General features: G+C 42.6%; 3 protein-coding genes across 7 annotated transcripts in view; 2 read left to right on the forward strand and 1 right to left on the reverse strand.

The window, feature by feature from the left end:
• The window catches only part of cbl (Cbl proto-oncogene, E3 ubiquitin protein ligase), a 33,175-nt gene extending 23,358 nt beyond the window's left edge, over window positions 1-9,817 (forward strand). Inside the window, exons 7-16 of the mRNA XM_084019838.1 lie at window positions 364-451; window positions 1,378-1,509; window positions 1,701-1,919; window positions 2,740-2,871; window positions 3,413-3,835; window positions 4,365-4,453; window positions 4,625-4,810; window positions 4,915-5,003; window positions 5,259-5,483; window positions 6,592-9,817. Coding sequence (XP_083875964.1) covers window positions 364-451; window positions 1,378-1,509; window positions 1,701-1,919; window positions 2,740-2,871; window positions 3,413-3,835; window positions 4,365-4,453; window positions 4,625-4,810; window positions 4,915-5,003; window positions 5,259-5,483; window positions 6,592-6,887 — 1,879 coding nt within the window. The 3' untranslated portion in view covers window positions 6,888-9,817. The remainder of the gene's footprint in view (window positions 1-363; window positions 452-1,377; window positions 1,510-1,700; window positions 1,920-2,739; window positions 2,872-3,412; window positions 3,836-4,364; window positions 4,454-4,624; window positions 4,811-4,914; window positions 5,004-5,258; window positions 5,484-6,591) is intronic.
• Window positions 1-27,353, forward strand: part of psph (phosphoserine phosphatase) — a 178,342-nt gene that overhangs the window by 13,993 nt on the left and 136,996 nt on the right. The window lies entirely within an intron of this gene.
• Window positions 10,564-27,353, reverse strand: part of mcamb (melanoma cell adhesion molecule b) — a 29,665-nt gene continuing 12,875 nt past the window's right edge. The window contains exons 2-17 of one of the 5 annotated variants that reach the window (XM_084020427.1): window positions 19,379-19,494; window positions 19,057-19,288; window positions 18,639-18,709; window positions 18,454-18,541; window positions 18,185-18,364; window positions 16,930-17,060; window positions 16,704-16,839; window positions 16,484-16,599; window positions 16,083-16,224; window positions 15,749-15,876; window positions 15,228-15,369; window positions 14,822-14,938; window positions 13,827-13,868; window positions 13,265-13,388; window positions 12,425-12,536; window positions 10,564-12,325 (exon numbers count right to left, since the gene is read on the reverse strand). In XM_084020427.1, coding sequence (XP_083876553.1) covers window positions 12,323-12,325; window positions 12,425-12,536; window positions 13,265-13,388; window positions 13,827-13,868; window positions 14,822-14,938; window positions 15,228-15,369; window positions 15,749-15,876; window positions 16,083-16,224; window positions 16,484-16,599; window positions 16,704-16,839; window positions 16,930-17,060; window positions 18,185-18,364; window positions 18,454-18,541; window positions 18,639-18,709; window positions 19,057-19,288; window positions 19,379-19,494 — 1,880 coding nt within the window. In that variant the 3' untranslated portion in view covers window positions 10,564-12,322. Of the gene's footprint in view, window positions 12,326-12,424; window positions 12,537-13,264; window positions 13,389-13,826; window positions 13,869-14,821; window positions 14,939-15,227; window positions 15,370-15,748; window positions 15,877-16,082; window positions 16,225-16,483; window positions 16,600-16,703; window positions 16,843-16,929; window positions 17,061-18,184; window positions 18,365-18,453; window positions 18,542-18,638; window positions 18,710-19,056; window positions 19,289-19,378; window positions 19,495-27,353 lie in introns of all 5 variants that reach the window. The other 4 variants (XM_084020426.1, XM_084020429.1, XM_084020428.1 and 1 more) reach the window with 4 other exon arrangements.

Below are 27,353 nucleotides of genomic sequence, written 5' to 3' on the forward strand. Positions count from 1 at the left end.
TTAATAACAGCTATGACTGGCCTGCCCCCGACCTGTCATCCTATCCTGATTTAACACTGAGAACGCCTGTACAATAAATACCTGCATCTACAAAACGTTTATTAAATGGTAATTGCAGACATTTGTAAAATAGTCGCGTACTGTACATGCATCATGTTAGTGATGACATTAAACCACGTTGCCAGAGTGAATAAATGGACTGAACAGATGTTTTTGTTGCCGCAGCCTATTGATGCAGTGTAACCAGGCTAGCTAATTATGGTGATAACTTTTAAATGAAGATGCCTGTCGAAGTACCCATGGATATCTTAAGGCTGCCCCCCTGTGCGTACCTTCTAATTTCATGTGCCTCTTCATCTTCAGCTATTTATTCCCCGATGGCCGGACCCAAAATCCAGATCTGACAGGACTGTGTGAGCCTTCGCCTCAAGACCACATCAAAGTCACACAGGTTAGAGCAGTGAGCTTTTCAGACTGCATTCCTCAGTCTTTAATATCTGAAACATTCTTCATAGCCTTTGGCATTTTATTTTAAAGGTCAAATCACTTTTTTGGTGTGCGGATAGGTAAGTAAATATATCAGTTGGAAAAACAATGAATGAAACAGTTTAGTGCCTCACCAGCAGAAGCAGAAGTGGAAGATATGTTAAAACACCACACGAGAAATGAGTTGGTCAAGATTAGGTATCTGCCTAACCAAAATATTTGACATTTTTCTGTCTGACATTTATATTGAATAAATATAAATGAATAAAGATGTTTTCCACTATGATTAAAAGCTAATGTAAATGCACTAAAAGTGGCAGTAACATTAATGATTTGCATAGAACATTATGCTATAGGTACACTAAATCATACTACTATAATATCTAAAGCTGGGTATTTTGGCTTTAATGACTTTAGATTCACGTAACTCAAACGATACTGTGTTCCCAAACGTCTTTAAGCTAAGTGTGAATAAAGTAGAAAATAAATGGCTTTTCAGAGTGTAATATTTTTATAGTTCATGCTAATTGGTACTTCCTCAGTGTGAGCTTCCTCTAATATTAAGCAATATTGGAAACACATCTGTCTTGCAATATTTCATACTGTCAACACATTGGAAGACACATCATGTTAAATTCACAAGATACACTGTAAATTGTGGAATTTTACTTTATCGACTTCCTTATCTTCACAGGATCTTGTAAAGGTGTTTATGAAGAGACTAATTTTGCTTGAGCACAGGACTGAAACTAAAAATACGCCCCCACATTTGAACTTGGCTCCAGATCCTTCTGGGCTTTTTCCAAAATGATTTCAGGTGGCGTTAGTACCGTATGATGTTACTGTGTTTGGTCACTGAAAGCTCATCGTTGTCTCGTTTGTTCCCCTCAGGAGCAATATGAGCTGTACTGTGAGATGGGCTCCACTTTCCAGCTGTGTAAGATCTGTGCCGAGAACGACAAGGATGTGAAGATTGAGCCCTGTGGTCATCTCATGTGCACCTCCTGTCTCACTGCCTGGCAGGTTAGTGTGTGGGTCGATGGAATGGGTTCGCGTGGGTTGATAGCTCCAAGTTAAGTGTCGTAACTCATCCCTGTTGAGAGGAGAACTCACTGCTGAAGTTTTCTTCTCTGCAGACGTTAACAGACACATAAAAGCGCATCACCTCCTTTCATCTCCGTGTGCTATTACATCTGTCTCTCTGCCTGTTACAGGAGTCGGAGGGGCAGGGAACGGGATGTCCCTTCTGTCGCTGTGAGATTAAGGGTACCGAGCCCATTGTTGTGGATCCTTTTGACCCCAAGGACAACAGCGGGGGCTCCTGCAGGGGCATGTTTGGGGCTGAAGGTGCTCCATCACCCAGCTATGACGATGATGACGACGACAGACTTGAAGACCCCCATCTCATGATGAGCAAACTTGCCTGTACAAAGGTAATGCTGTGGAAAGTCCTTGACTTAAGACAAACGCTAACTCAGTTTACCTAAAGTTTCCAGTCATTACACTGGGCAATCTGTTCCCTTTGTTTTTCCCCCCTTTGATAAAACATTGAGGCATCTGTCTTAGTTGATTTGACACCCTGGGTGCACCTCATGAGTTCCTACTGTCCTCTTCTTGTCTGGGAGAGCCAACTCTGTACAGATAAAACACTCTCAGCCTTGCCCTTTTCACTTTTTATGAGCTTCAAGCTCAGAGCTCATATCTCAAGTCTTTCATCTCTATCTTTCATGGTGCCAAGTTAGCAGCTTTTCTTGTGCCTCTAAGTATTTGAGGCATTCTCCTATCCCTCTTTTATGTGCCTTGAGTGCATCAGTCGGTTTGTAGGGTAGGTCAATACCTGAGATCACACTTTGATGTGGTTGCTGACCTGGCTGTACTTCATAAATATTTGGTGATTGTTTCATGTTGAAACAAAACAAGTCTTGGATTTTTTTTTGCAGCAGTTTTAAAAGACTTAAAAAAGGGCAAAAATAATCATTAAAATAGCCCATATCATAAAAAAATATTGTTGTTGCATTATTTGAAGGTGTATCCCCCTTCATTGTAACATTTTCAGCCATTTAATGCAGCTCTAGATAATGATTTCAGCCTTTAGACATGAGAAATAAGATGAGAACTGTGCAGAATGTTCCTCTTGATCCATTCACAGCACTTCTGTCCTACATACAGCCTAACAGCAGTTAGATGCACAGAAGCATGTGTGGTTGCCAAAAACTAGGTGATGAGATGTGATGGTTGTTGTTGTTGATCCAGGTGGAGCGCCCCGAATCGCCTTTGTCCATGGCTCCTCAGACCCCTCTACCCCCTGTGCCACCAAGACTAGACCTGCTACCACACAGACCTCCCAACCCCCCTGGTGCCTCCAGTCCCGGGGTCACCAGTAAGGTAACGGAACATCTTCAGTACGTGGTTTGATTGTCCAGTTTACGTCTGGAAGTGTGTCATCATCTACAGGTCAACAGGAAGTAGTGTCACAGAAAAATGTTGTATCACCACAGTGGAAGCAGAGAAGAATACCAGTAACCAAGTCCTGTAGTTGAAATTATGCTTACTTCTTTCTTGACCGAAGTACAGTCTTGAAATTACAGCAATTATATATTCTTTAAATTGTGCATGCAAGTTATTTTAGAGTGCATTTCCTCTCACACATTCATATTACCATATATTTCTGCTTAAATGTAGATAAATGGAAACTTTAGATAGCCAGATGAAATTGTCTGCACATGATGAACAACATCTTTCCCTCTGTTATTTATGTAAGATATGTATATTGTTGATAATGAAGATGAATGCATACACAGTGGTCTTGCTCCTAAATGGATTATTTCCCGGGGAGAAGATGGCAGCACTTTGGCAGTTTTCTTTTTTGCATCAATATTGTATGTAATCTAAATGATCCCCCTCCATCTCTGTTTCTCCCCTCCAGGCAGCATCTCACCACAAAGACAAGCCTCTTCCCCTCCCCCCAGCGCTGAGGGATCTCCCCCCTCCTCCTCCTCCTGACCGCCCCCACGCAGCCGGTGCAGCCCCCGATGGCCGGCTGCAGAGGCGGCCCTTACCGTGCACTCCAGGGGATCCTTCCCGAGACAAGCTCCCTCCTGCACCCCCAAACCGGCCCCTGGCTGATTGGAACTCCCGGCCTGTTCCCAAGGCCCCCACCTCCTCTTCCTCGTCGTCGTCGTCCTCCTCTTCCTCATCCACCCAAGTCTCCAGTCTGGGGGTGGACATTCGAGCAGGTGTCAGGGAACTCTCCAACCGACACTCTCTCCCGTTGGCGCTGCCCTCTGCTCTGGACACGCGCTCGGATTCGCACAAGAACAACAGCTCCCTCAGTCTGGACCACCAGCTGGTCAGAGAAACCACCACACACCACAACTACCACTTGGTTTTTAGGTGTATTCATTGGCTAAAAATGACATATGCAGAACATTTTATTAGTAACTGTCCAAGTAAGAGAACTGAAATAAATGTCAAAATATATTGCAGTCTCAATGCATCATTGACATTTAGATAGTTAAATGAATGGCCCAACTTGGGAACTACTTTTATTCGCTGTCTTTGGAGCTTCATAAAACATTAAATATAAAGCTATAGCCAGCAGCCACTAGCTCAGCCTAGCCTGGACTAGCCGTTTCACCGTTTCTATTCTTTATGCTAAGCTAAGCCAACCAGCTGCTTACACCAGCTTCATATATTTATTAAACAGACCTGAGAGACAATCCTCTCACTTAACTTCCAGCTAGAAACTGAATACATGTATTTCCCTAAATGCTTAACTGATTGCTTTAATGCGATCTGTATTTGGTTTCAAGATTTTGATAATGAAAGTATTCTTCACTTTAAAGTTTCTGAGATTTCAGCTTCTGCTTTCTTACCAGAATTTTGCGGCGATAGCCGGTCAAGATTATGACAACCCCAAAGTCAAGCCCTCGGCCTCAGCCAACGCCATCTATTCACTGGCAGTCAGGTACGTTGTACTAGAGGATTTCATCTTTGAATGACTGGCATGATTGTTGCTCACTTGCAGATCACAGAGGCTGTACAATAAATATTTTAGGATGCCTTTTTCCACTCAAAACATTTAGCATCGTTGTGTTTACAGTTCTAGTGTAAATATTCCTGAGTTGTTTGTTCTCAGACCTTCTGCAGTCCAGAGGCAACTGACAGGAGAGGAGGCACGTGACAGTGAGGAGGAGTCCGAGTACATGATCCCCTCCTCTCGCCCCGTCCTGTCCCCCATCACGGCACCACCTGTAGGAGAGACCCCACCAGTCCCGAGACCTCTATCAGCACTCCAGACCCAGGCCTCGGCACTCAACTCACGGTATTCAAAACACTCAATGAACCCCCTTCCAGCAGCCCTGCTAAATTACTTTTGGCACTTTTCTGTTATTGCTGTTGTTGTTTTATTATTGTTTGTTGTTGTAGGCTGACACTGACTGAACTAGAGGACGGACCTCAAATGTATGAAGCAATGTACCACATCCAGGCCAGGTCACAACAGGCCAGAGATTCAGGTATTTAGATTTTTTCGATCAGGCACAAGGACAGCTTAGATGAGCACGAGTCACTATTTTAAACCACGATGTTGCCTTCATGCAGACCTCGTCTACCACCCTGCAAAGATTTATTTGTTTTATCTGTTTTTAAATGAACCACTGGTGGAACAACACAAGATCCCCCACCATGTGGGGGAAAAAAATACATAAAATGTTTCTCTTTCATATCTATCACATACTGTAGTGGTAATAATTGTTTTCAATCTATCCCAGACTATTCAGAGTTGCCCCCTCAGGCAATGACCAATGGTCCCAGAGACCATGTAGCCGAGGACAGGGAAGAGGAGGAGAACAGCTACGACTTCCCAAAACCCCGGCTGCCATTGCCCACCGCCCGACGGACCCTTTCAGAACTTGGGGGGTCTTCTTCCTCTTCTTCATCTTCCTCTTCCGCTTTTAGTCGTCTTTCTCTAGATTCGGACGCTGGTGCTGCAGCACGTAAGTCAATTTGACCCTGTTGAGCCAGAGCTCCTCTTTATAACATATTATGTGTATTAATATTGTGTATAATGTCACAAAATAATTTCTGTTGAAATTCCCCCCAAATGATGTGGTCATTAACAACCAGACATGTTTTGAGAGAGGGTTTTTTTTTTTTTACTGTAGTATTGCCTGCATCATCCAAGGCTTCAGGTGACCCAACTTACAAATATGTCTGATAAAGCACCACCTCTGGCTTTAACAAAGAATTAAATTAAAATGAAACTCTTTCAAGGAAATACTTTGATCAATTTGAGAGAATTACCCTTTAAAATGAGCTTTTATTAAGAGACGTGGCACTTAAAAATGGACATTAGTGGAGGCATATACGGTAACTGCTTGGCAATAATGGAAAATGGTGTCTGCTTCATAAAATGAATTGAATATGGTTAAATGTCTGATGAATCAATATCTTGAAGCAGTGCAGAAGTCGTCTGACCCAGAGAGTAGCCGCACATTATACAGACGTTGATGCATTGCAGTACATAATTTGCTTCCCGACATACAATCCAAGTGTGCAAAGGGTGAAGACCAATAATTATAGAGCCATACGTTACAGTGATCCTAAAACCAGAAACTGTTGGACAAACCTGCTGGTGGGATGACTGTCTGCATCATCAGAATCTCATATTGACCACCGAGGTTGTGTGGAGGTTTAACTAATGCAGCATCACTGGACAGTTACTACCTACACATTATGATGATTGCTGGTTGTCTGAGGTTTCCATTAAATACTTTATATCTGAGGACCAATTAAGTGACTCTCAGACGAGCTGACAAGCTTTCAGATCATAATTGGACTCTTTATGAGTGCTTTATTAAAGGTTGCTGCTGTGGAAAGATCAACCACTTCACCATATATACAGTATGATTAAAAAAAGATGTAGCGTACTGCAGACAAATACTCAATTTGCTGTTTTCCACAGCTGTTTTATTATAGTAATCAGGATGATTTTTAAATGTGACGTAAGGGATTTCCAGTAGACTAAATCTTTATTTACATTGGACTAATGTGATCCAGACCTTTTTTTAGCTTTAAATGCATTCTCTCCCCCCTTTTCTTCAGCCTTCTCAGAGCCGGTGGAAGCACCAGAGAGACCTCCAAAGCCCCTGCCCAGACGAATCAACTCGGAGCGTCGACCCAGCCCTGTCCCGCCCGTCCCTAATCCACCCAGTGGTGGTGCAACCGGGGGAGAGGCCAACCCTCAAATCAGTAGTGAGATTGAGCACCTCATGAGTCAAGGATACTCTTACCAGGACATCCAGAAAGCGCTGATGATTGCACAAAACAATATGGAAATGGCTAAGAATATCCTCCGCGAGTTTGTCTCCATTCCCTCCACCGCGCATATTCTTACATAGCACGCTCCTTGTGCCTTTGTCTCATGTTTGCTCTCTCGCCTAGCTCGGCCCAGCCTGATTGGGTTTAGGCTGGCACAGACCAGCCCGAAGCCCAAAGCCCATTGCCTGCAGCACTACCTCCAGTGCTGGCTGACGCCCTATATCCCTGTGGATTTTTAACTGGCTGTTACTCCAGTGAGCTCACAGCATCTCTGGGACTTCGCACCCTGCACTCCATGCGCTTTCAAAAGTGTCTGGCCTTCTTTAAACTGCTACAGCAGGCCTCTTCGTTTTCATGGACATCTCCGCCGGAGTAAGCGAGCGCGTGTGGAACAATGACGGGACGCCAAATGGCGCGAGACTTTCGTAGGAATCCTGGGAAGACAGATTCTTATCTTTCATGTTGAAGCCTCTGTCTTAAAATGTAACCAACACCTCACAAATGAAACTAAAAATGTATGTCTATATGAAAATTTAATATATGAGTAAATATATATTAAATGTGTGTAATATATATAGTACGTGCATATACAAAATGTAAAAATGACTGTTGGTACAAGCGATATGGGCAGGACGGGGATCTGATGAAAAGGGGGGTTTGGCCCTTTGTCGGACTGAGGCATGTGAGCGTAAATGTGAGGAAGAGTTAGGGTGTCTTTCTCACCAGGATGTGTCAAGTCAGCAGCAGCTTAGAAGACATGCAGCAGAGCTTTTTCATTCTGAATTCAGTCCGTTTTGCCCTTTGATTAACAATGTTGCTTTGGTACTTTTCATTTCCTTTTTTTTTTTTTTTTTTTTAGAAAAACATGCTTGTTTTGTCGTGTTGTAGTTTTCAAAGTAGCATGGCGATGCTTTTGGGTCTGGACTGTTGTCTGGCAGCGTGTTTATATGTGTGAGTTTGTGTATGTGATCATGCATGTGTGTGTGTGTGTGTCTGCCAGACCGACTCCTCCATGACTTGCTCTTAAATGAACCTCTGTTCCTGTACAACATGAATGTGGAATCACAGTCGGTATACTCGGACTCGTGCTCTGGAAGCGTTCTGCTGCTCTAACTCGTATGGCGGGTCCTGGCTGTGAGATTGTTAGAGGACGTACTAATGTTGACGACCCTGCAGTACCAGACGGGCAGTGTTACGTGATCCGTGGAGACTGAAGCGTTTTTGTTGCGTCTTCGTCTAACTTCATTGGCTCAGTCCATTGTTATGAAACAAAAAAAAATGTCATTGATTTACTTTGGTAATATTTTATTGTTATATGATCATAAATATTGTTATAATTAATTCAGAAGTGCTTCACTGCTGCTATTATTGTTAGTGCTAAACAATTAAGCCTTAAATGTATATTTGTGAATATTGTGTTTACCCATCTGTTTCTTTAAAGTGACAGTATCATCTGCGTTTCTCTGGTCTGTAATGTAGCATACTTGAAAGTACAAACGGCGTGGGAGCCTGCAGCCCTCTCAAGCTGTCGACTCATCGGTGTTTTAAACCTTTTAATATATATATACATTCTATATGATTATCTACAGATAGACTCTTCAATTAAGCAAACAATTGCTCTCGCTATGGAAACCAGCCATTCTGTCGTAGATTCAGGCTTCTCTTTCACATTAATTTCTGTGTGGGAGCTCACCACCACCGAAAGGAAATGATTGCTGGGGCTTTTTAAAAAGTAGGCTCATGGGTTTGCTGGCCCACCCCCAAGTCTACATTAAAATCAGTATTTTGGGCCAACTGTAAGAGCTAACTCAGGAATAATGTTTATCTAGACAAGTGGCGTTCACCCAAGCTGTCAAAAACTCAAAGGAGACTCGATGGCAAAGAGAGCAGCTCACCTGCCCTCTCTTCATCCAGGTGAAACGTAGCCTGTAGTATCCGCTATGAAGTCACACAAGTAGCCTACTGCTTTTGTTTTCAGATCATAACTTGCACATTTTTTTATAGATTTTTTTTTTCCAATGTTGGCATGACTAAAACAGCAGCTTGATTTCCAGGTACTATGAATGAATAAGACAAGTAAATGCAAGGAGCTTTTAGGTACATTGACTTGAACCTCTCCCAACATATGAAGAAGAATGTTTTTTTGTTTGTTTTTTGGTGGGACGGTGTAAATCAAAAGCTAATCAGCCCTTGCTTATTCTGGGTAATGCTGTCTGTTGACTGAAAGCTATCTCTGCGATGTCTTGCCATCCTCTAGTTTTTTTTTTTGTTTTTTTCCTGTTCCTAGTTGCCTTGAGAAACGTCTTGAATGATGGGTAATGGACGGGGAGGTCCCCAATCCTCAATACTGTACCAATGTTTTATTGATGCTTCGAGGACAGCACGTCATTGTCGTCTTTTATTTACCTTTTTTTCGCACAGGTTACCAATTTGTGCTTTGATACTGTCACTCTAAAGAAAACGCTTATTGTATAAAGTTAGTGGTATGAAAAGAAAAAAAATGGCTGTTTCATTTTGCATTCCTGTACAAGTATTTTGTTCCAAAGGTTTTGTTTACTCATGTGAATAATTCTGTGAACAGTGCCATATGTTTAGAGAGTAAGGCCTTGTTTTTGAAGAGTTTGTTGGTATTGACCTGTTGATCTCAGAAGGCTCGATCGTGCAGTATTGCTTGTATAAATCTATCCCTTCTGCCTTGTAAGTCGCATCAGTCCTCATCAATGAGCACAAGTGCTGATCGGTTCTTTTGTTCTCTTTCTTACCTGAAAGATAACCCAGGTCCTAGATCAGTACTCGGCCTCAGAGATGCTGGATGCGGACCAGCCCCGTTATCCTCAGTCCCTGCCTTGGGGTACTTAAACTTTCTGCCAGAAGAGGGAGCCGTTGTTTCATGTAGCCATGTCGCTTCTCATCAGTAAAAGGCATTCATTAACTTTTTGATGGTTTTAAAAGCTCATATCACTTTGGAAGTATGCACAGTGCTGTTAATAAAATGATAAGCAAAAGCCAACATTTGTCTTTCTTCTCTGTGAATTTTCAGATGTGTTCTTTTGTAAAAGATCAAATGTGGACAAAGTTGAGTGGTACTGAAGAGAGCAATACATCTTCATGAGTGTAGAAACTAAACACTTTTCTTAAGATACACAAGCAATGTGTGATGCCTCAAATATCTGCTAGATTTATTGAAAAATGTTTGCATTGACTTATTATAGTCCAGATACAATACAATATACATGAAAAAAGTATAGTATGTTGAAAAATGTCATGAAAATAAGTGATAGTATAGTATGTAAAAAAAAATGAAAAAAAGTAATGAAAAAGGTCGGTATAGTATTTTAAAAAAGTCATGAACAAAGTCCCGAAAAAAAGTCAGTAAATATGTTGAAAAAAGTAATGAAAAATGAAAAGTCACAAAAACAGTCAGTATAGTATGTTTAAAAAAAAGTAATGAAAAAAGTCAGTATAGTATGTCAAAAAAGTCATGAAAATAAGTCATAGTATAGTATGTAAAAAAAAAAAAGTCAGTATAGTATGTCAAAATAAGTCATAGTATAGTATGTAAAAAAAAAAGTCAGTATATTATGTCAAATGAAGTTTTTTTTTATTAAATCTTATGGCATGCTATACTTGCTAAACATATTTGCTGACATTTTTCTTTACATACTATTCAATGACTTCTTGAAGACATACTATAGTACAGACTGTTAATCTTAACAGAACAATCTGATCTGATAATAAAATGTATTTTGTTACAAATCAGCTTTAAAATAAAGTTGTTTAATGGGAAGCTTTCATTTCATTACACTCTTCTTTTTGTTTAACAGTCAAATTTTTATTTGGCATAATTTTCAAAAACTACAAACAATGAAAACAATTTGTCGGTAAATTGGTTTGAGTGTCATCAATGACATTACTTTTATATTTCACAACTCCAAGGCATTTTACAGATTTCAAACATCAAAACCCATTTAACAGTGGTAGTTCTTAAAAACAGCAGAACAAAACAGACTAACGAGGGTAGGAAGGGTGATTAGGGATGATACCTGCACATCACTGAGCAATGAGCACAGTGCATCTTGATTGTCTACAAAGTGAATTTGCATATGTGGAGTCAGACACTCCTCCCTCATACTGTAATAAGTCACCGTGTCAGAGGGGGTTTCTGTCTCTCTCAGGGTCCCACACATTGTTTTAAAACATTGAACAGAACTTTTCCTTTTGAGGAGGGCATCTTCATGCCGTGAGCCATATTAACCATGGACCAATGATCTGTTACCCTCATCCTACCTCTTCAAAAAGAACTACAAATCGCTACAGAAATACTTTTCATTCACATACAGTCACATTAAACAAAATCACCGTTTCACATTGGAGAAACACAACTGCATGAAGACTAACCACAACAGAAATCAGTGCACTGGACATTAAATAAAAACATGGCGAACACTACAAATGATAATATTTCTAATTGCTTTGATTGACTTTCTAAGGCATCTGTAACTTTTTAACTTGGCTGTTGGCAATGCTTGACCTCAAACACGCAAAGAAAACATCAAAACTAGACGGAAGGAAGGAAAGCAAAGTAAAGAGATACAAATGTTAACACTTCTATGTCAAATGCTGAACAGATTATTTACCCGTCTCGCAAAACTATCTTTTTTAATAAACCAAAAGTGGGGGGTGTAAAGACGAGTATGAGCTGCAGAGGAGGTGATGGTGTGGGATTAGATGACCTACAGGTTGTTCTCAGAGCTGGAAGGTGTGACTGTAACTGGCTGTCGGTGGACGTATCATTGCATCCCCAAAGATTTCAGTGTACAGACTTAAGCAAAAACAGGAAACGGACAAAAAGAAATGTTACAAATAAAAACAAACATCGAAGCTAAGCTCTTGTTGCTCTCCATAAAGAGCGCTTCAACAAAATAAAACACTATGTGGTCATTTATTTTTGGTATTTTTTTTTCTATTGTGTTACTTTAAATAAAGAAATATATACATAGATTATAATATGTACACTTGATAAAGAGCTGATTCAGGCTGCTCTTCAGTGATTACTTTGCCTGAGGTGATGCGTAGTCGGGTATAAAAACAGTCCCTGGTCAATGTTGTGCTCAAATTATTGTTCTACGGACAATCAGCAGTATACAAGGCTTGTGTTAATGGCAACTATAAGTGGAGGATAGTCCTTGGTTTGGAGGTGGAAGATTAATTTGCAGAATTACGTCATGGAGCGCTCAAATCACTTCTCATTAAAAGCTAATTCCAATAGAAATGTGCCGACGCTAACGGACAGTAAGCAAAAGCTGCAACTTAGAATAACTCGGGTCTTGGTCGTGCATGGCGATGAAAACTAAAGGTCGGCCGAGCTTCTCCGTGACGTGAATCTGGGATAAGGAGCTGTGGTGGACGCTCGGAGAAAGCAGCCGGTCTGAGCCTGAGAGGGAAGAACAGGAGCAGCTGTCGGTGCGTCTGCAGTCGCCATCTCACTTCTGTACATCCAAGTATGCACCGCCCTTTACTCCAGAGGGAAAACACCAACACAACAGTATGTTAATGGTGCAAACAGATCAGCAGAAAAACAGCATCATCATTAAGGCGTTAAACAGCACATATCTACCTGATCACGGGGAGGTTGCTTCTCTCCGTTGACTCCGAGGAGGACGGCTTCCTCCGTGTTGTCGCTCTTCATCTCCACGACGATGTTATCTTTGCTGGACTTCTCTTTGGTGCTGCAAAAAAGAGAAAAAAAACTCCTTAAAGTCAGAAATATACCGATTGCAATAGACGGTTCTTCCATCCAGTCATCACGACGATGAGTCATTGTTTGACACTTGGAGGTACACGTGTATTATTACCTTTTAAGATGATATGGTGGAAGGTTTCTCATTTATATATCCAGCAACATTGTCATTCATTTGGTCATTCAGCAGCTTAATGCTCCACTATTTTCACCAGCTAACGCTGCCTGTCTGCTGAAGTATCATACAGCTGGGAGGAACTGTGGCTTTATTACTACCAGCAGTGCCTTTCACATAACATTTCCTCCATTTTTAATCTGAAAATATTGATTACAGCCACTTGCACCCTGTGTGTCTTCACTCTATGGGTACTCCTACAATGGTGCTTGCAATTATTTTAAATGATGTTATTTTAAAATGACGAAACAGTTCCAGAAAAAGTAGTTTTTGTCCGATAAACATCACTATAAACAATCATCTCAAGATCTGATGTTTACAAACATGGACATTTTATTTGTCTTTCCACATTGAAGAAATCTGCAAATTAAATTTAACTCAAGAAAGTGACGTCTGCATATGAACTATCTTGCTCCAATTCCTAATGAATTACTGGGAGAGAGTTAATTCTGATTGGCGGAGATCCAATAAATATTTGATGTCCATACAACTGGTCTACAAATGGATTTAATCACAGTAAATCTTCAACCTCTCATACTTACAGGTCTTGCTTGCCAGACCGGCCACAGATCTTGCCCTTCTTGTAGAGGAAGTAGAGCACACTGCCCAAGATGGCCAGCAGCAGGATGCAGATAATGATGACAGCGATGATGAAACCATTGCTCTCTGGTGGAGAAGAAGCACAACGACAACCATGGGGTTACTCACCGTAACCGGATTAGAAGTGCGATAACGGAGTGAGGCAGGAGAGTCGGATACAGGATTGCATCAGGCAGGATGTGCAGCATTCCAGTGTATAGGTACGGCAGATCGCATTTTTTACAGCGTGTCTACAAGAGAGTGCAGCACTAGCGTCTAAACCTGGCAACCTAAAGAGAGGAAGTCATTCATGTGTGGAGGAGGAGAGATGCTCTGATATATGACGGCATGCACAGGAAGAGGTGAAGATGAACAGATGAACAACTCAGTGATGGTTTTTGTTCATCGGGGGGGGGGGGTCTGCTGAATGCTGGGAGGTGAGAGAGAGGGAGGCGCTGTGGAAGAAAGCTTTTTGCCTTCCGAGGTGGAGAGGTGAGGGAGTCTTCAGCAGCGTAATGTACAAACCTTTCTTGATTTTCTTTGGTGGGATTGGTGTTACCGCTTTGACTGAGAAAAACCACATGAGCACAATTATCAGAGGGTGCCTGGATGTATTATGTAATTCATATCAGCAGGCCCCACACACACACACACACACACAGTTTAGACATTCAGCAGAGGCCTGGACTGAGCACAATAAATGTTTAATTTGTGAGGATCTTATCTGTGCAGCTAAAGAAGCTAAACATCTAGCCTGATAGCACAGCAGTTATATCCCAGGGCAGCCCTGCTTGATGTCATTTAACCAGCACTTTTGCCAGAAAACAACAACCCAGAACAGTTTTCCACTGAAGGGCGGCTGGAAATTTCCCGGCATGTTGTACAAGAGAGACAGGGGGGCAGGAGGAGAGAGAAAACACAAAGCGGCAGATGTAATGGGAGTCAGGAGACTCGCTCTGAGTGCATTTAAAGCATCAGCTGCTTTCCTGAGTCCCGCTGATGCATGTGTGTGTGTGTGTGTGTGTGTGTGCTTGTGTACCATGTATGTGTCTGCACACCGTGATACTCATCCTCCTCAACACTGCTGTATGCAGAAAGTAAATCATCCTCAAATCTTATTTAACTGATTACTTTTCTGGCAACAAATGATTCAATAAGACACCTCGCAGCAATGACAGTAATACAACTTTAAACACCTTGTAGAAAGCTGACCAACACTGCTGTGATGACCTCTCAGTGTGGTGTCTGCTGCTTCAGGTGCTTTTTTCCCTTTTTATCGCTCTCATCCTTTCTGTCCGACTCGCACAAAAAGAACGGCTCAGCCAGCGTGAAAGTGAGGAGGCGTAAACCACCTAAAACTCAACACGCAGATAATATCCTTCGCTGACAGCTAAAGCATCACTCTCACTCAAGTCCTTTTCATGGGATTTTGTCTGATAAGAGTCACTTTCCAAACGTTTTGTGGTGGATTGGGACTTGAGTGTTGTGAGGCGGGCGGCGCAGAACGACTGTGGTCTTACCTGTAGACGGGGAAATGGAAGCGGTAGTTGTTGTGGTTGTACTAGAAGTAGTGGTGGCCGGTGTGGTGGTGGTTGTGCTAGTAGTGGTGGTGGATGCTGGTGTGGTGGTGTGTGTAGCTGAAAACAAACAGGTGAAAAGGCACAGAACGGAGGAAACTCTTGTTAACACACTGGGGAGGGAGGAGCACATTTAACATCTGCACAGCCACACAGCTTCACAGCGTCTTGTCCGAAAATAGACACATATGGAAACATCCAGAATCACAAGCAACGTGTTACAACAAATGGCAGAGCTGGACGCCTTCAGACAAAGTCAAAATATACAGAGACACAGACATGAAGGGGAGGACAACGGATAGAGACAGACAGAAGAGACAGGAAACCCAGTCGGCAGGAGGGAACTCACTGGCCTTGATGCCGAAGGTCAGCGCGGCGGTGCCGAACTCGTTGGAGGCGTTGCAGAAAGCCTTGATGTCAGAGGTGATTTTGATGCTGACCACACTCTCAACGCCCTCCTCCGTGTCCGTCTGGGATGCCGCCTTGAGGATCTGGCACAAAAACACACAGTTTACACAAGAGGGGAAAAAACAGTGGAAAAGGTTTCTCTTTCTTCTGCACAGAAGATTTAAAAGGAGCATCCTATCGCAGAGTGAAGCGAGGTGCATCATCGACTAAATCCACCCTTGTATTCATGTCCTCGTGTTTCAAATGACTGTGATTAAAGTAAATACTAGAAAACATGTAAAACTGCACTAAAAATCATTTGTACCACAATTTGTTTAAGTTAAATTAGACTTTTTAATGTGATGATCAAACAGTTCAAGTCCAAGGGATTGAGGAGATTCAGCTGTAATCTAGTGAGGAAAACGGTGTTTTTTTGCTACAGCTGTAACTAATCCAAGAATGGGAGGCGTTCCTCTGCTGTACCTTTCCATCAGAGGTGGACCAGACCACCGTGGGAGCAGGGAAACCTCTGACATGGCAGTTCAGATCAACTGTGTTGTCAAAGCTCTCCTCCACCTTTCTGAAGTCCGGCCCAACGATCACTGGTGGGCCTATTGAGGGAAGACAAGAAGCCTCAGAAGGTACTCATGATGATAACTGCTATAACTAGTAACAGTGCCTGTTGCTAACACACAAGTACAACTTTCCATTAATACCTGCCATAATGACCAAAAAAATATAACTCAAACTACAAAACAAAGTTTGATTATAGAAACTAGAAAGCAAATTAATATTCAGTATTTGTGATCCGATTTACCCTGGACATGAACATTAAGTGTCGCGCTGGTTTCCATTCCCTCGATCTCAGAAACAGTCACCACGCAGGTGTACATCCCTGCTGAGTCAAATGTGGCATCCCTCAGGGTATAGCTGTGGCCCATTGAAATCTGATCTCCATCCTACACACACACACACACACACACACACACACACACACACACACACACACACACACACACACACACACACACACAGTTCACAACTATTTTCACAGATTTCTCAAAAATCAGCCTACAATTACCTAATTTGACACACAATTACTATTTCAAAAGGCATAAATGTCTCGCACACAAAACAGTAAGGTGAGTTTTGGTGTTTGTATATTTTGGAGAGAAAGCGTTGCCATTGGTGTAATTGTACTGCGTGTGCGTCGCTGACCTTAAACCAGAGGGTTTTTGTCTGGAGAGAAGAGAGGGCGTTGCAGGTGGCGGTCAGCTCCCCTCCCTGGGTCACCACAACAGCGTCTTCAGGCATCACGACAGCAGGGTCCAGATCTACGCACACACAACGAAGAAAGAGAAGGAAAAAAAGATCAAACCGGGCGTGTGCCGCCGGTAGAACGCCAGTTATATTGTCATGATCGGTGCAGATGCCTTACAGTTGACGAACACAGTGGTGTTTCCCGAGACCATTTCAAAGGTGTCCGTGTCCGTAGAGGTACATTCATAAAATCCACTGTTGAGACGGGTCACATTTTTCAGCACCAACATGTTGTTCTCCAACAGGGACTCATCCTCCTACAAAAAGCCAAAGTGATCTGATCAGTAACTACGTCGCTGCTTCTGTGTGTGGATAACAGGCATGAAGAGGGTTCATTTCCTTACTCCTTCGTGACTGATTGCTAAGAAGGAGGATGGCATATTCCCGTTGCCATGGCAGTGAAACTCGATGGAGTCTCCTTCCTTGATTTGGCCCTTTGGTGACTCCACCCAAACACTTACAGCTGTGGAGGGGTCTGAAACAGAGAGGAGTTAAAGGTCAGACCACAAACCTGAGCTGCGAGTTGTAGATGTAGTTGTAGTGTATGTTTCCCTGCTGGGAAACCAGTGAGGGCTTGTTAATGCACTGGCACAATGAAAGGGGGCGCACACAAGCCGAGGCAAGCGGATTTGATTGGGTTGGGTATTTTTGTTTTATTTTTTTCCTGACAAATCCATAGCGAGTGACTTATCAGTCACTATCACTTATCATTTTCAGTTAACATTAAAGTCACGGTAATGTTTCCAGGACTGTAGAAGTACATGATTTAAGAGTTAGCATCCACCTTAATCCAACCTACAGAACTCTGATCGTCGATTTCTTCAACCCATAGAAACAGCTGTCAATGAGCACCACACCAGACCTATTTAAATGACTGAATAATTAAACTGTTCTGACACATAGGACATATGTAATAAAGTGGGAAATCTTTGTGAAAGATCAGATATATCCAACTTGGAGCTTAATGATATGGAAAGAGTAAAAATCCAAGCAAACGTGGATGCCAAACGTCCTCTGATGTCATTCAACCCAAAGTTAACAGATGTATTGTCATTTTGTCTTGGGAATGGGAATCTTTCCCTCGTCTTGCATCCATCCAACTCGATGTCATTGAAGCCCTGTTGGTCCCAATTAAGGAAAGCTTAAAAAAGGTACAACATTAAATAATATTTTAGACAATGGAGCGACTCCAACTTTGTGAACGTGGTGGCACCAGTTTTCCTGTGACGACAGGCCCTTTCCTGTTTCAACACGGCCACATTTACACAGATCGAGGTCCACTGAGAAACCCCTTTTCAAGTTTGGTGTGGAAGAACTCTGCTGGGCTGGAAAGAGCCGTGACCTTGACCCCATGCAACCCCTTTGGGATGAAGCGGAAAGCCGGCTGCAGGCCAGCCCTTATCTTCCTAAGTCAGTGCTCATCATCACAGCAGCCTGGTGCCAATCTTACAGAAAGTATTGAGAGAAGCGTGGAGTTTCTTATAGCAGCATATTAATGCACATGGTGTCACATATGGCTGGAATGTTCTGGTGTCCATGTGGGGCAGTTTATAACTGCGATGGTCACCATGATCCCGGTGTTAAACGTGTGAAACTCACAGAATACAGTGATGTTAATCTTATCGGTCTCGGTCATCCTCATTCCTCCAGGAACCAAATAGGAGATCTCACAGTAGAACAGATCATCTTTATCCTGCTTCTTCACCATCATGCTCAGCTCACTCTTCACTGAGAACAGACCACTGGATTCATGGGTGCTGCTGGGCACCACCCTCACCGCTGGAGAAGACACCAAGGCATTTGTTTAACCACATTAAGCACAAAGTGAAACAGTGCAGAAGTGTATGTTGATGACAAATCGGTCTCACCATCCTGAACAGCACGTATCGGCGTGTTGTTTCTGTACCAAGTGATGTTCGGCTTGGGGAAGCCATTTTTGACCTCGCAGGTCCCAATCTGTAGGAGTGGATGGAAAACAGATTCAAGGAATCAAAAGAGTAGCCTGAGAGTCATGTCATCATGTTTGACTGTTCGTGATTCAAGGCTCGCTTACCTTGGATGGGCTGTCTTCGTCAACCGCGATCCCGTTCTGCACGCCCTCGATGGTGGGAAGGCCGGGTTTTACTGCACAGGAGTAAATATCTCAATCAAGAACTAGAAAAGGCTACATCTTCATAAGAACAGGAAATGAAAGTTTAACTCCAGTACAAGATGAAAGAAGTTGAAATGCAGAAAAGTGAGAGAGGGTAAATTGAAGAAGTCTAAAATGAGCTAAATGTAACTGTGATGAGACAAATGATGCGTGGCATAGAACAAAGCTATAATAATAGAATTAAGTGGAAGCCTGTTGAAAGTGTAAATGAAGGACAGACAAGTAGCTGAAGTGCGGACACTAACCACGAACAATGACACCAGGTGAGTGATGCTTTCAGCTCTGCCTTCAGTGTGTGAAACTATAGAAAAACTCTTACCGAACACCTTCAGCTTCGTGCTTCCCGTCCCCGTCCCGTTAGTCAGAGCATTGACGAGACAGACAAAATCCAGTTCGTCGTCCAGCTGCACGTCTCTGATCGTCAGCACTATCGCTCCAGAGGCTCCGGTCCCGTTCACACTGATCCGCCCCGTGAACGGCGTGCCCGGATCCATGACGTGGCTGGTGGGGTCCTGGTAGTAGATTCGCTGCCTCTCACCCGGCTTCTTCTCCTTAAGGTCAGAGGACAAACGCAGGGAACGTCACATGCATGGACACATGGCACGTCTCTGTAAGCGTGCATCGGACTTGATGAAACTCACGTAGAACCACTGTAGGATCACGCTGTCGGAGGACGTGAACATGCAGGCGATCTGAGCCGTCTCTCCCCTGAACACCTCCACTCGGCCCTCCATGTTCACATCCACAACAGCCCACGCTGAAAAACACAGAGACAACGCAGTCATTGAACACGTTGTTCAACATGTTTTCATCTTTAAGCACCATCAACCTCATATTTGCACCAAAACAAAGAGAATTTGAGCGCTAATGAGCAGCTGCTTTATTTTCTACTCATAATTTGATTTCCTTTTGCAGTCAAAAATCACGAGTGAGTATTTAATATGTTTTTCTTTTCTTTTCCCAAGATCTTTAGAACAAAACTGCTCCTTTAGCCTTCAAGCCTCTGAGTGGGTGAAGTGGTTTGTGTCATTGATAGCTGAGTCACTAGCTGTTAATACTCAAGCTCCCGTGCACATCTCCAGAATCCAGCAAGATCTCATGGTTAAAAGAGTGCCAGTCAAACCTGAAACACCTTCAAACGACGTGGAAAGTGAATTAAACGTCCCATATATGTTCATTTCAGTAACTAATTACTAATTGAGGAGGTTTACAGCACAGAACCTCGAGGTGACTGAGGCTTTTCATCCTTACAAGAACCTGAACTATGGCGAAGATGCAAACGTCTGCATCCACACCCCATTGACACAAACTCAAAAAAGGAGGTATGGAGGAAAAAGAAAAGAGAGGAAAGTCACGGAGGGTCAAAGGGAAGAGAGAGATGCTATGGCAGGAATGAGAAGCCCACCCATGTCCACATTAATGTGCTGCATTCCACTATGTCACCCTCTCACAGGAAGAAAGGCTCAATTTACAGGCAGCATAGTAGCCCCACTGTTCCTCCATGATCTGTCTCCGAGAACGAGTGGTTTTCCCCTTCCAGGGTCTCTCTCCATCCTGCTGGTCTAAAGGAGGGACCCCAATTACACTTTACATGGCAGTGTTCGATGTACGAGATGCCGAAGAGAGCCGTAGCCCGGAGGTAACGAGGCTGCCGGCTGTGATTTAGCCTTTCCAGTCTCTTGTGTTGCTGAATGTAGCTTTTTCTCATATAATAATGTAATTCAGCCGTGTCCTGCATTGACCTTCTTTTACTCATTCGGACAGACAGTACACAATAAAACACACAGTACTGCATTTTGTCTCATATTCCAGGAACAACTTATTGTGTCTGTTATGACCAGAAGCTTGTGGTGGCTAATGTTAACTTTATTTATTATAATGTATATTAAAACCCTCTGAAATCCTGTTTCACTTTGTTTGTTTTGTGGCCGCTGTTCAGTTATCACTTTGAGAAATTTTAGTTTTTCTCAAAATAATTTCTTTTAACTTGAAACGGAGCACAGTGCTGCTGAAACTAGCTCTGCCAGCCAATTCTTATTTTACTTTTGTTTATGCAAATTAGTTTATTGTTTTGCATTTCATTTGTTAAAGAAATGGGTGAATGGTTGCACATCTTTTTTCAGGCAAAATCATGAGGTCACTATTATACCGCATCAAGCATCCAAAGGCTCTTCATCGAGGAGGAAATGATCAGATTGTGTTGCAGGTAAGTGAATTATCACGACACCAGGGCTGCTGCTGATGAGCTTCTTACCCAGCAGACCCTGCTTTATTCCTGGAATTTCATGCCATCATCATCTGCACGGATAACAAACATTTACTGCCCCCCCCAAGATAAACCTGACTGCTCCTTGACCTGCATCAACAGTAAACATGCCCTTCTTTTCAGACCTCCCTCCCTCCGTCCACATCTCAAAGCCCCTGTTCTCTCCCACCTGCCTCTCCCTCTGCTGTGTGTTGCTGTTTACCACCGGCTAATGGAGCTGGACGGATGCTTTCCTGTTAAAGAAATCCAATTAGTCTCTCCAACATAGACATTTCCTGGCCATTAGCTTTGGAAGGACAACGCTGACTCACTCGCAGCACCCCCCCACCCCCACCCGAGGATTTACCTACAGTGAGAAGTGGGATTATTCAGAGGGGGCAAATTCACATTTTATGTGTGCATCAGACCGAAACGGCTCACAAACTCATTCTCCATCTCGCCTGACTGCTGGAGTCTGTTTGTTCGCGGGAATCTCAATCAAATCTAATTAGGAATTTGACCAGCAATCATCTCCGCAGCGCATCAATCAGCGTCTGGCGTGACAAGGCCTCAGATCAATCCCCTCTGATGAGGAGAGGCCAGATATTGGAGTCAATGCACATTTCTAAATCAGTATGACAGAATAAAGCTGAGCATGCAGCGCAAGCTGGGCCACTCCAATTTTATGAGCTCCCTTCAGCCAACGATATTCTTCCCTCTGAAGAGAGGGTGTTTTACCCTGAGACGATAACTTCACATGCTGAGCGTGTGATTTACACAAGAAAGGGGAATGTGCTCTGTAAACTACACGCAATATACAAAGTGAACTATGAAAATGTTGTGGTTTTACTTGTGGAAGTAAAATAGGATTTCAGATGCAGCTGAATACAGATAATAAGGGGAAACACTCAGGAAGCAATGTAAGTTGTTAGGAAACCAAATGGCTCGTTTCTTCCGACCAACAGTCCAAAACCCAATCACATGCTAGAACGAACATCCAAGAAAGCACAACAACTAAGAACAAACGTGTTTGGCAAAACAATAACTAATCATTTCAGCTTTCATGAACAAATAATATGCACTGTTATATAGGGAAATACAGAACTAGAGCCAGTAGGTGATTAGCTTAGCATAAAGACAGGCAGGGGGAAGAGTTGGTCTAAAGAAGTCACTCAGCCCAGTCAAAAAGTTTAACTGTACCTGAAAAATGTTTCAGTCAATATGTGCATAACACAAATCCAGTGAAGTTGTGGGAAAACATGTATATTATACAGTATGTGATGAATGTGGGGGAAAAAACCTTGAAGAAATGAAGGAATCAAGCCTCGGCTTCACAAGAATGCATAATAAAAGGATTCCCTTGACCCACGAGAAAGATGAAAACTCTTATAAGAACCGCACTGATTGTAATACCACAGCTGTGCAGAAGACATGAGAAACATTTCTGTTAAAAGGACATTTTGCTTTGATTTAGGAGGCTAATTGAGTCTGGATCTCTCACACACACACACACACACACACACACACTCATCTTAACTACTGTGTCAGCGTTCGAGGCTGCAGGTGATCCCTCAACAGATAGAAACACCCCCCCCCCCCCATATTCAAAAGGCAGTGCAAACGTACGTGCACTTAAAGATAAGACAAAATAAGCCCTGCAAGGCACCGTTATAAAAGGAGAGCAGCACCAGAAGGGATGAGATAATCTCAAGGGGGAAGGCATATCAAAGACATTGTTATATCTACAATGAACTCAAAGCCTTTTGTCAGGACACACAATCAGTTTCTGTCTTTGGAGAGCGACGATAACAAGACTTCCTGCCAGACTCCGAGCTCTCAAAATCACTCCTTCTAACCACAAGGACATCTACGGAAATCCTCATTTAAACACTGAAAGCTATTGTCAGGTGAACGGCAGACATTTTTTTTATTTTTAAATGTTTACGACCCTTTATTTGAACAGATGACAGACAGGAGACAGATGAGACGAGGCATGCGTTTGTTCAAAGGCTGGAATCTGTTTTGACTCTCTGACCATGAAGGGTTTAGCTGACAGGCTGCGTCTGCTCTGGCAGCCGGCCCGGACCACAGATGGTCATTTGTGAGGGAGAGGAGTGGACGTCCACCTTCAGCATATTAACTCCCATTCAGGTTATCGTCCTTTTGACATCTAGCTGGGTGGCAGAATGGTAGAGCGGACGCAGCAACCAGCAGTCACACCGTTTAGCAGGCAAGGGTCACTTTTTTATCCTGAGACTTTATTTGTTTATGATCAACTCCTGGAAATAATCTAAATAACAGTTCAAGATCCCATGAATTGGCACTCAAACTTCAGAAAGTAATTCTCCTCTCTATAAAGCAACCTTGACCCCATTACTCCGGCGATGGGGGCTCAAACTTTCTTTTTACAAGTGGTATTGTGTCATATCTGATCCATTTTCAATTTAATTTCTGCCCACAAAATGTATCTCTCATAATGTATATTGCAACACCATCAGCTTTGAAAGGCAGAGGTCGATTAATCTGCTTTTTCCTGCTCCAACTCATTATATCGGCCTTTAAAAATTAGATCAGGGTGGAGGCAATCCCTCTCTGCTCTGAATTTTGAATTTAGCACCTTTATCCAAGTGCTAAAAAAAATCAATGTAGCAGCAGCCACCGACAGGATGATTGCTGACATGAAGAGTAAACAGACACACACACACACACACACACACACACACACACACACACACACACACACACACACACACACACACACACACACACACACACACACACACACACACACACACACAACCTCAGATCTTTCAGCCTGTCTGTCTGGGAGTGGTGAGATGTGCAACAGGATTTGGTACACACACACACACACACACGCACACACGCACACACACACACACACACACACACACACACACACACACACACACACACACACACACACACACACACACACACACACACACACACACACACACACACACAACCTCAGATCTTTCAGCCTGTCTGTCTGGGAGTGGTGAGATGTGCAACAGGATCTGGTACACACACACACACACACACACACACACACACGGTGAGGACCTGAAGCCATATCTAACTACTGACCTGAACTTGACTCCGTTCCAACACTAAACACGTCATCACAGGGTTTTCAGAGCACATGACAACCATCCGACTGAGCCATGTTTCATTCACTAGTTTCCAGCCAGTGAGTCACCAGCAGCCTTTCAGCACTCTCTTAAAGGGAACTATGTAGATTTTTTTTATTGAATTAACATTTACATACCGAGGATTCCCTCTGCTTCGACTCTTAAAGATGTTTAAATTATTTCTGGCAAGCTCCGCACACAAAAGGCCGAGGCTCCACTGAACTAACCATGAAAGGACGAGTACGATCACTATAGTCAAAGAGAGGACAGATATTAGGATGGCAGAGCTTTCCTGTGATCACTATCATCTTCAAAATAACAAGATTTATATTATATAACATTCAGGTATAACATAATAAAGTAACAGTGTCAGTTTCGTATATTACTTTGAACCAATCACGTCCCCTCAAACACGGCGGAAGAATCAAGTGACATGTTTCCAGTCCTGTTACGTCTAAGAATAACAATGGCCTATCAAGCTTGTTTGCTTACATGATGCAGCAGAATTACAGTTCGCTGACCCGGCTGGCACCAGAAATAGCAGTCCCACTTCAGGACAGGGTGAGACAGAGAGAGGAACTATGGGAAACCGCCGTCAGGCCGCTCTCTGAATGGATGTAAATAGGTGTGAGGAGAGTGAAAAGATGAGAAAATAGAGGATAGAGGAAGTGAAGAGAGAGGTGGGGCGGGAGAAACCAAGAGATGCGTGAAGACAGGGTGTGTTGGGTTCTCTGACATTTATCACACTAATCCCTCAATGGCACACTTACAGTTTGTGGCAGAGAGCAGGAAACGTTATCAAGCCGAAGATAACAAGTCAGTGAGAAGAGAAGTACTGAGAGAAGAACAAGTACTCCCTGACCTTCCGCTTTCATTTCTCCTGACAAGCTGCAGGGAGTGAAGTATATGTGAGTCATTTCACACAAAGGCACCTTTTATTTTAAAAGGGACATGAATCCCACTCAGCAGCTCTCCGACTCAAGCCAAGGATATTCAGTTATGGCCTTGCAAATGTTGAATTGTTATCTTATGAAATATTCTTTAGCATTGTATAGCACTGTTTAATTTTAAATTAGTTTATGTATTTTACCATTATGCTTGAGGAGTTACATTTTTAAATTTGTAAAAAAAATCTGAGCAGCCGATTTGATGCAGATCTCCACAATCTCCCAAACTTTTAAGGCCAATATGAGAAAAAATAGATTGTTTCTGCATGCAATATATGCAAATAAGTAATGCATGAAACATTACACCAACTGTGCAAATACAGCATAGCAACTTTAACTTCCTGTAAAGGTGCAAGTTTGAATATTTTGGCATTACATACAGTCGCTCCAACTTAGGGCAGGCATACAGGCACTACCGGTTTCACATATCAGATTACTCGTCAGGGCACAACTACGCAGCCTGTGAGAAGAGTCTGAGAAATTGACCCCTATGATGTCATCAGGGTTATCTCATCTTATGATGAAAAGCTTGGTGAAGGGGATTTACCAAGCAGAGGGTCTTTACAAAATATACCATGGAGTTGCATTTATAGGATCCAGTGATTTTTCAAATTTGACCATTATTTTTGATGCTTCGTCCCTAAACCTAAAGGTAGTTTAATACTGAGGTGCCCCTTTATCTGTATCTGGAAGCAGATAAACAGAATATCATGTATGTGATGTCAAAGATCAAAGCTAGTTAAAGGGAAATTATGGTTCAAGAATGCACCAATTAATGAAAATCTTATCTTGGCAAGCAAATACAGCAGATCCCATCTGGAAAAACGAGAATCAACATGGACATATTTGAGGGATGGGCAGATGCAGCCAAACTCTTATCCCCCCCATAGACCCCCTGCCAGTACACAGTAGCCCCACTTAGTTTGGGTCAACTTGGCTTGGCTAAATGGTGCAAAGGAATGTTATGAGAAACTCTTGAAAACGTACACACTAAGGCCTTGTCACACGTTCATCAATCACATTAGTCCTGCGACGGACCCCAAGGCTTTTTAAACACACAGACACACACTCTCTCTTGACTTAAATCAAGGTCAAAAGGCCTCTCAGTGAGTCATGAACCCTCCACATGGCTCCTGGCAAAGCAGAACATTTCTTAATAAACTCATGCAGTTTATGATGTATATTATTATATTGGACTAATACATGATATATTACTGTATTAGTCTCTGCTGGTGATGTGGTGCAGCCATTATTTTTGCAATACAAAATGTTGCCATTTTTCAAAGATCTGGCCAACGATCCCGTCTGCAGTCATTCTGCAGAGAATTGGTCATCTCTTTAATCCACAGTGCATGATGGGGCTCGTTAGAAATCACTCCATAAAAACCTCTGACACCAGCCTCTTTGACTCTTAACGCTTTCTTCATAAAAGTGCTTCTTTTTGATCCTCCATTAGCCGCTACCAGTAAGCAAGGCTTTTATGTATTAATGAGAGGCCTGGTAACCTTATTAAGGTGACATCAAGAGCAGACATTAACCAGTCTAGTTGATGCACTTGGATGGGTGGATAGCTGTATTCCCGCTATGCTGGCCGCACACAGTAACTCTGCTGGAGTCTCAGAAACAACAGGCGTTTTTAGCTTTGAATGCATCAAGACAGGAGTGCAGATTAGTAGAGCTGATGCACTTGATTGGTATCGACTTGTATTAATATGTAAAGTACACGGGAAACAAATCTGAGCAAACACACCTTTCGGGTATATTGTTAGCGCTGAAATTCATAGTCAAACTCGATTGCTTAGTCGACTCGAGTGAATTTAATTTATCGTTAGCAATTTTGATACACATTTTTGTCTGTTATTAAACAAAATGTCAATGCCATTTTTGTTTTTCAACCAGACTAGCCCCCTGATGGCCAGTAGAGTGAATCGCATGTTTAAGGCACTTTAGCATTGGTTTTGCTTTTCAGAAGCAGAGGTGATTTTTAGACCTGATTTTTGGCCGACAGGAAGTCGCTTTTTACCTCTTTCTGATGACTTCAACACTGACTAGTAATCAATCAATCAATCAGTAGGTCAAAGAAAAAACAGAATTCATTGATAATACAAATAATACACTGTACATAGCTGGGCGTCTCCTCTGTGAGAAGCCGGTGAGGGGTTCAGGTGATGTTTTAATTGCTGTGTGCAGACACAATGAGATGGACAGGAGCAGCTGCAGCAACCAGACTTCACATTCCCATCGCCTGAGAGAAAACAAGGTCAACTTGTCA

This window comes from Eutrigla gurnardus (genome assembly GCF_963514095.1).
Source record: "Eutrigla gurnardus genome assembly, chromosome: 10".
NCBI lineage: Eukaryota > Metazoa > Chordata > Actinopteri > Perciformes > Triglidae > Eutrigla > Eutrigla gurnardus.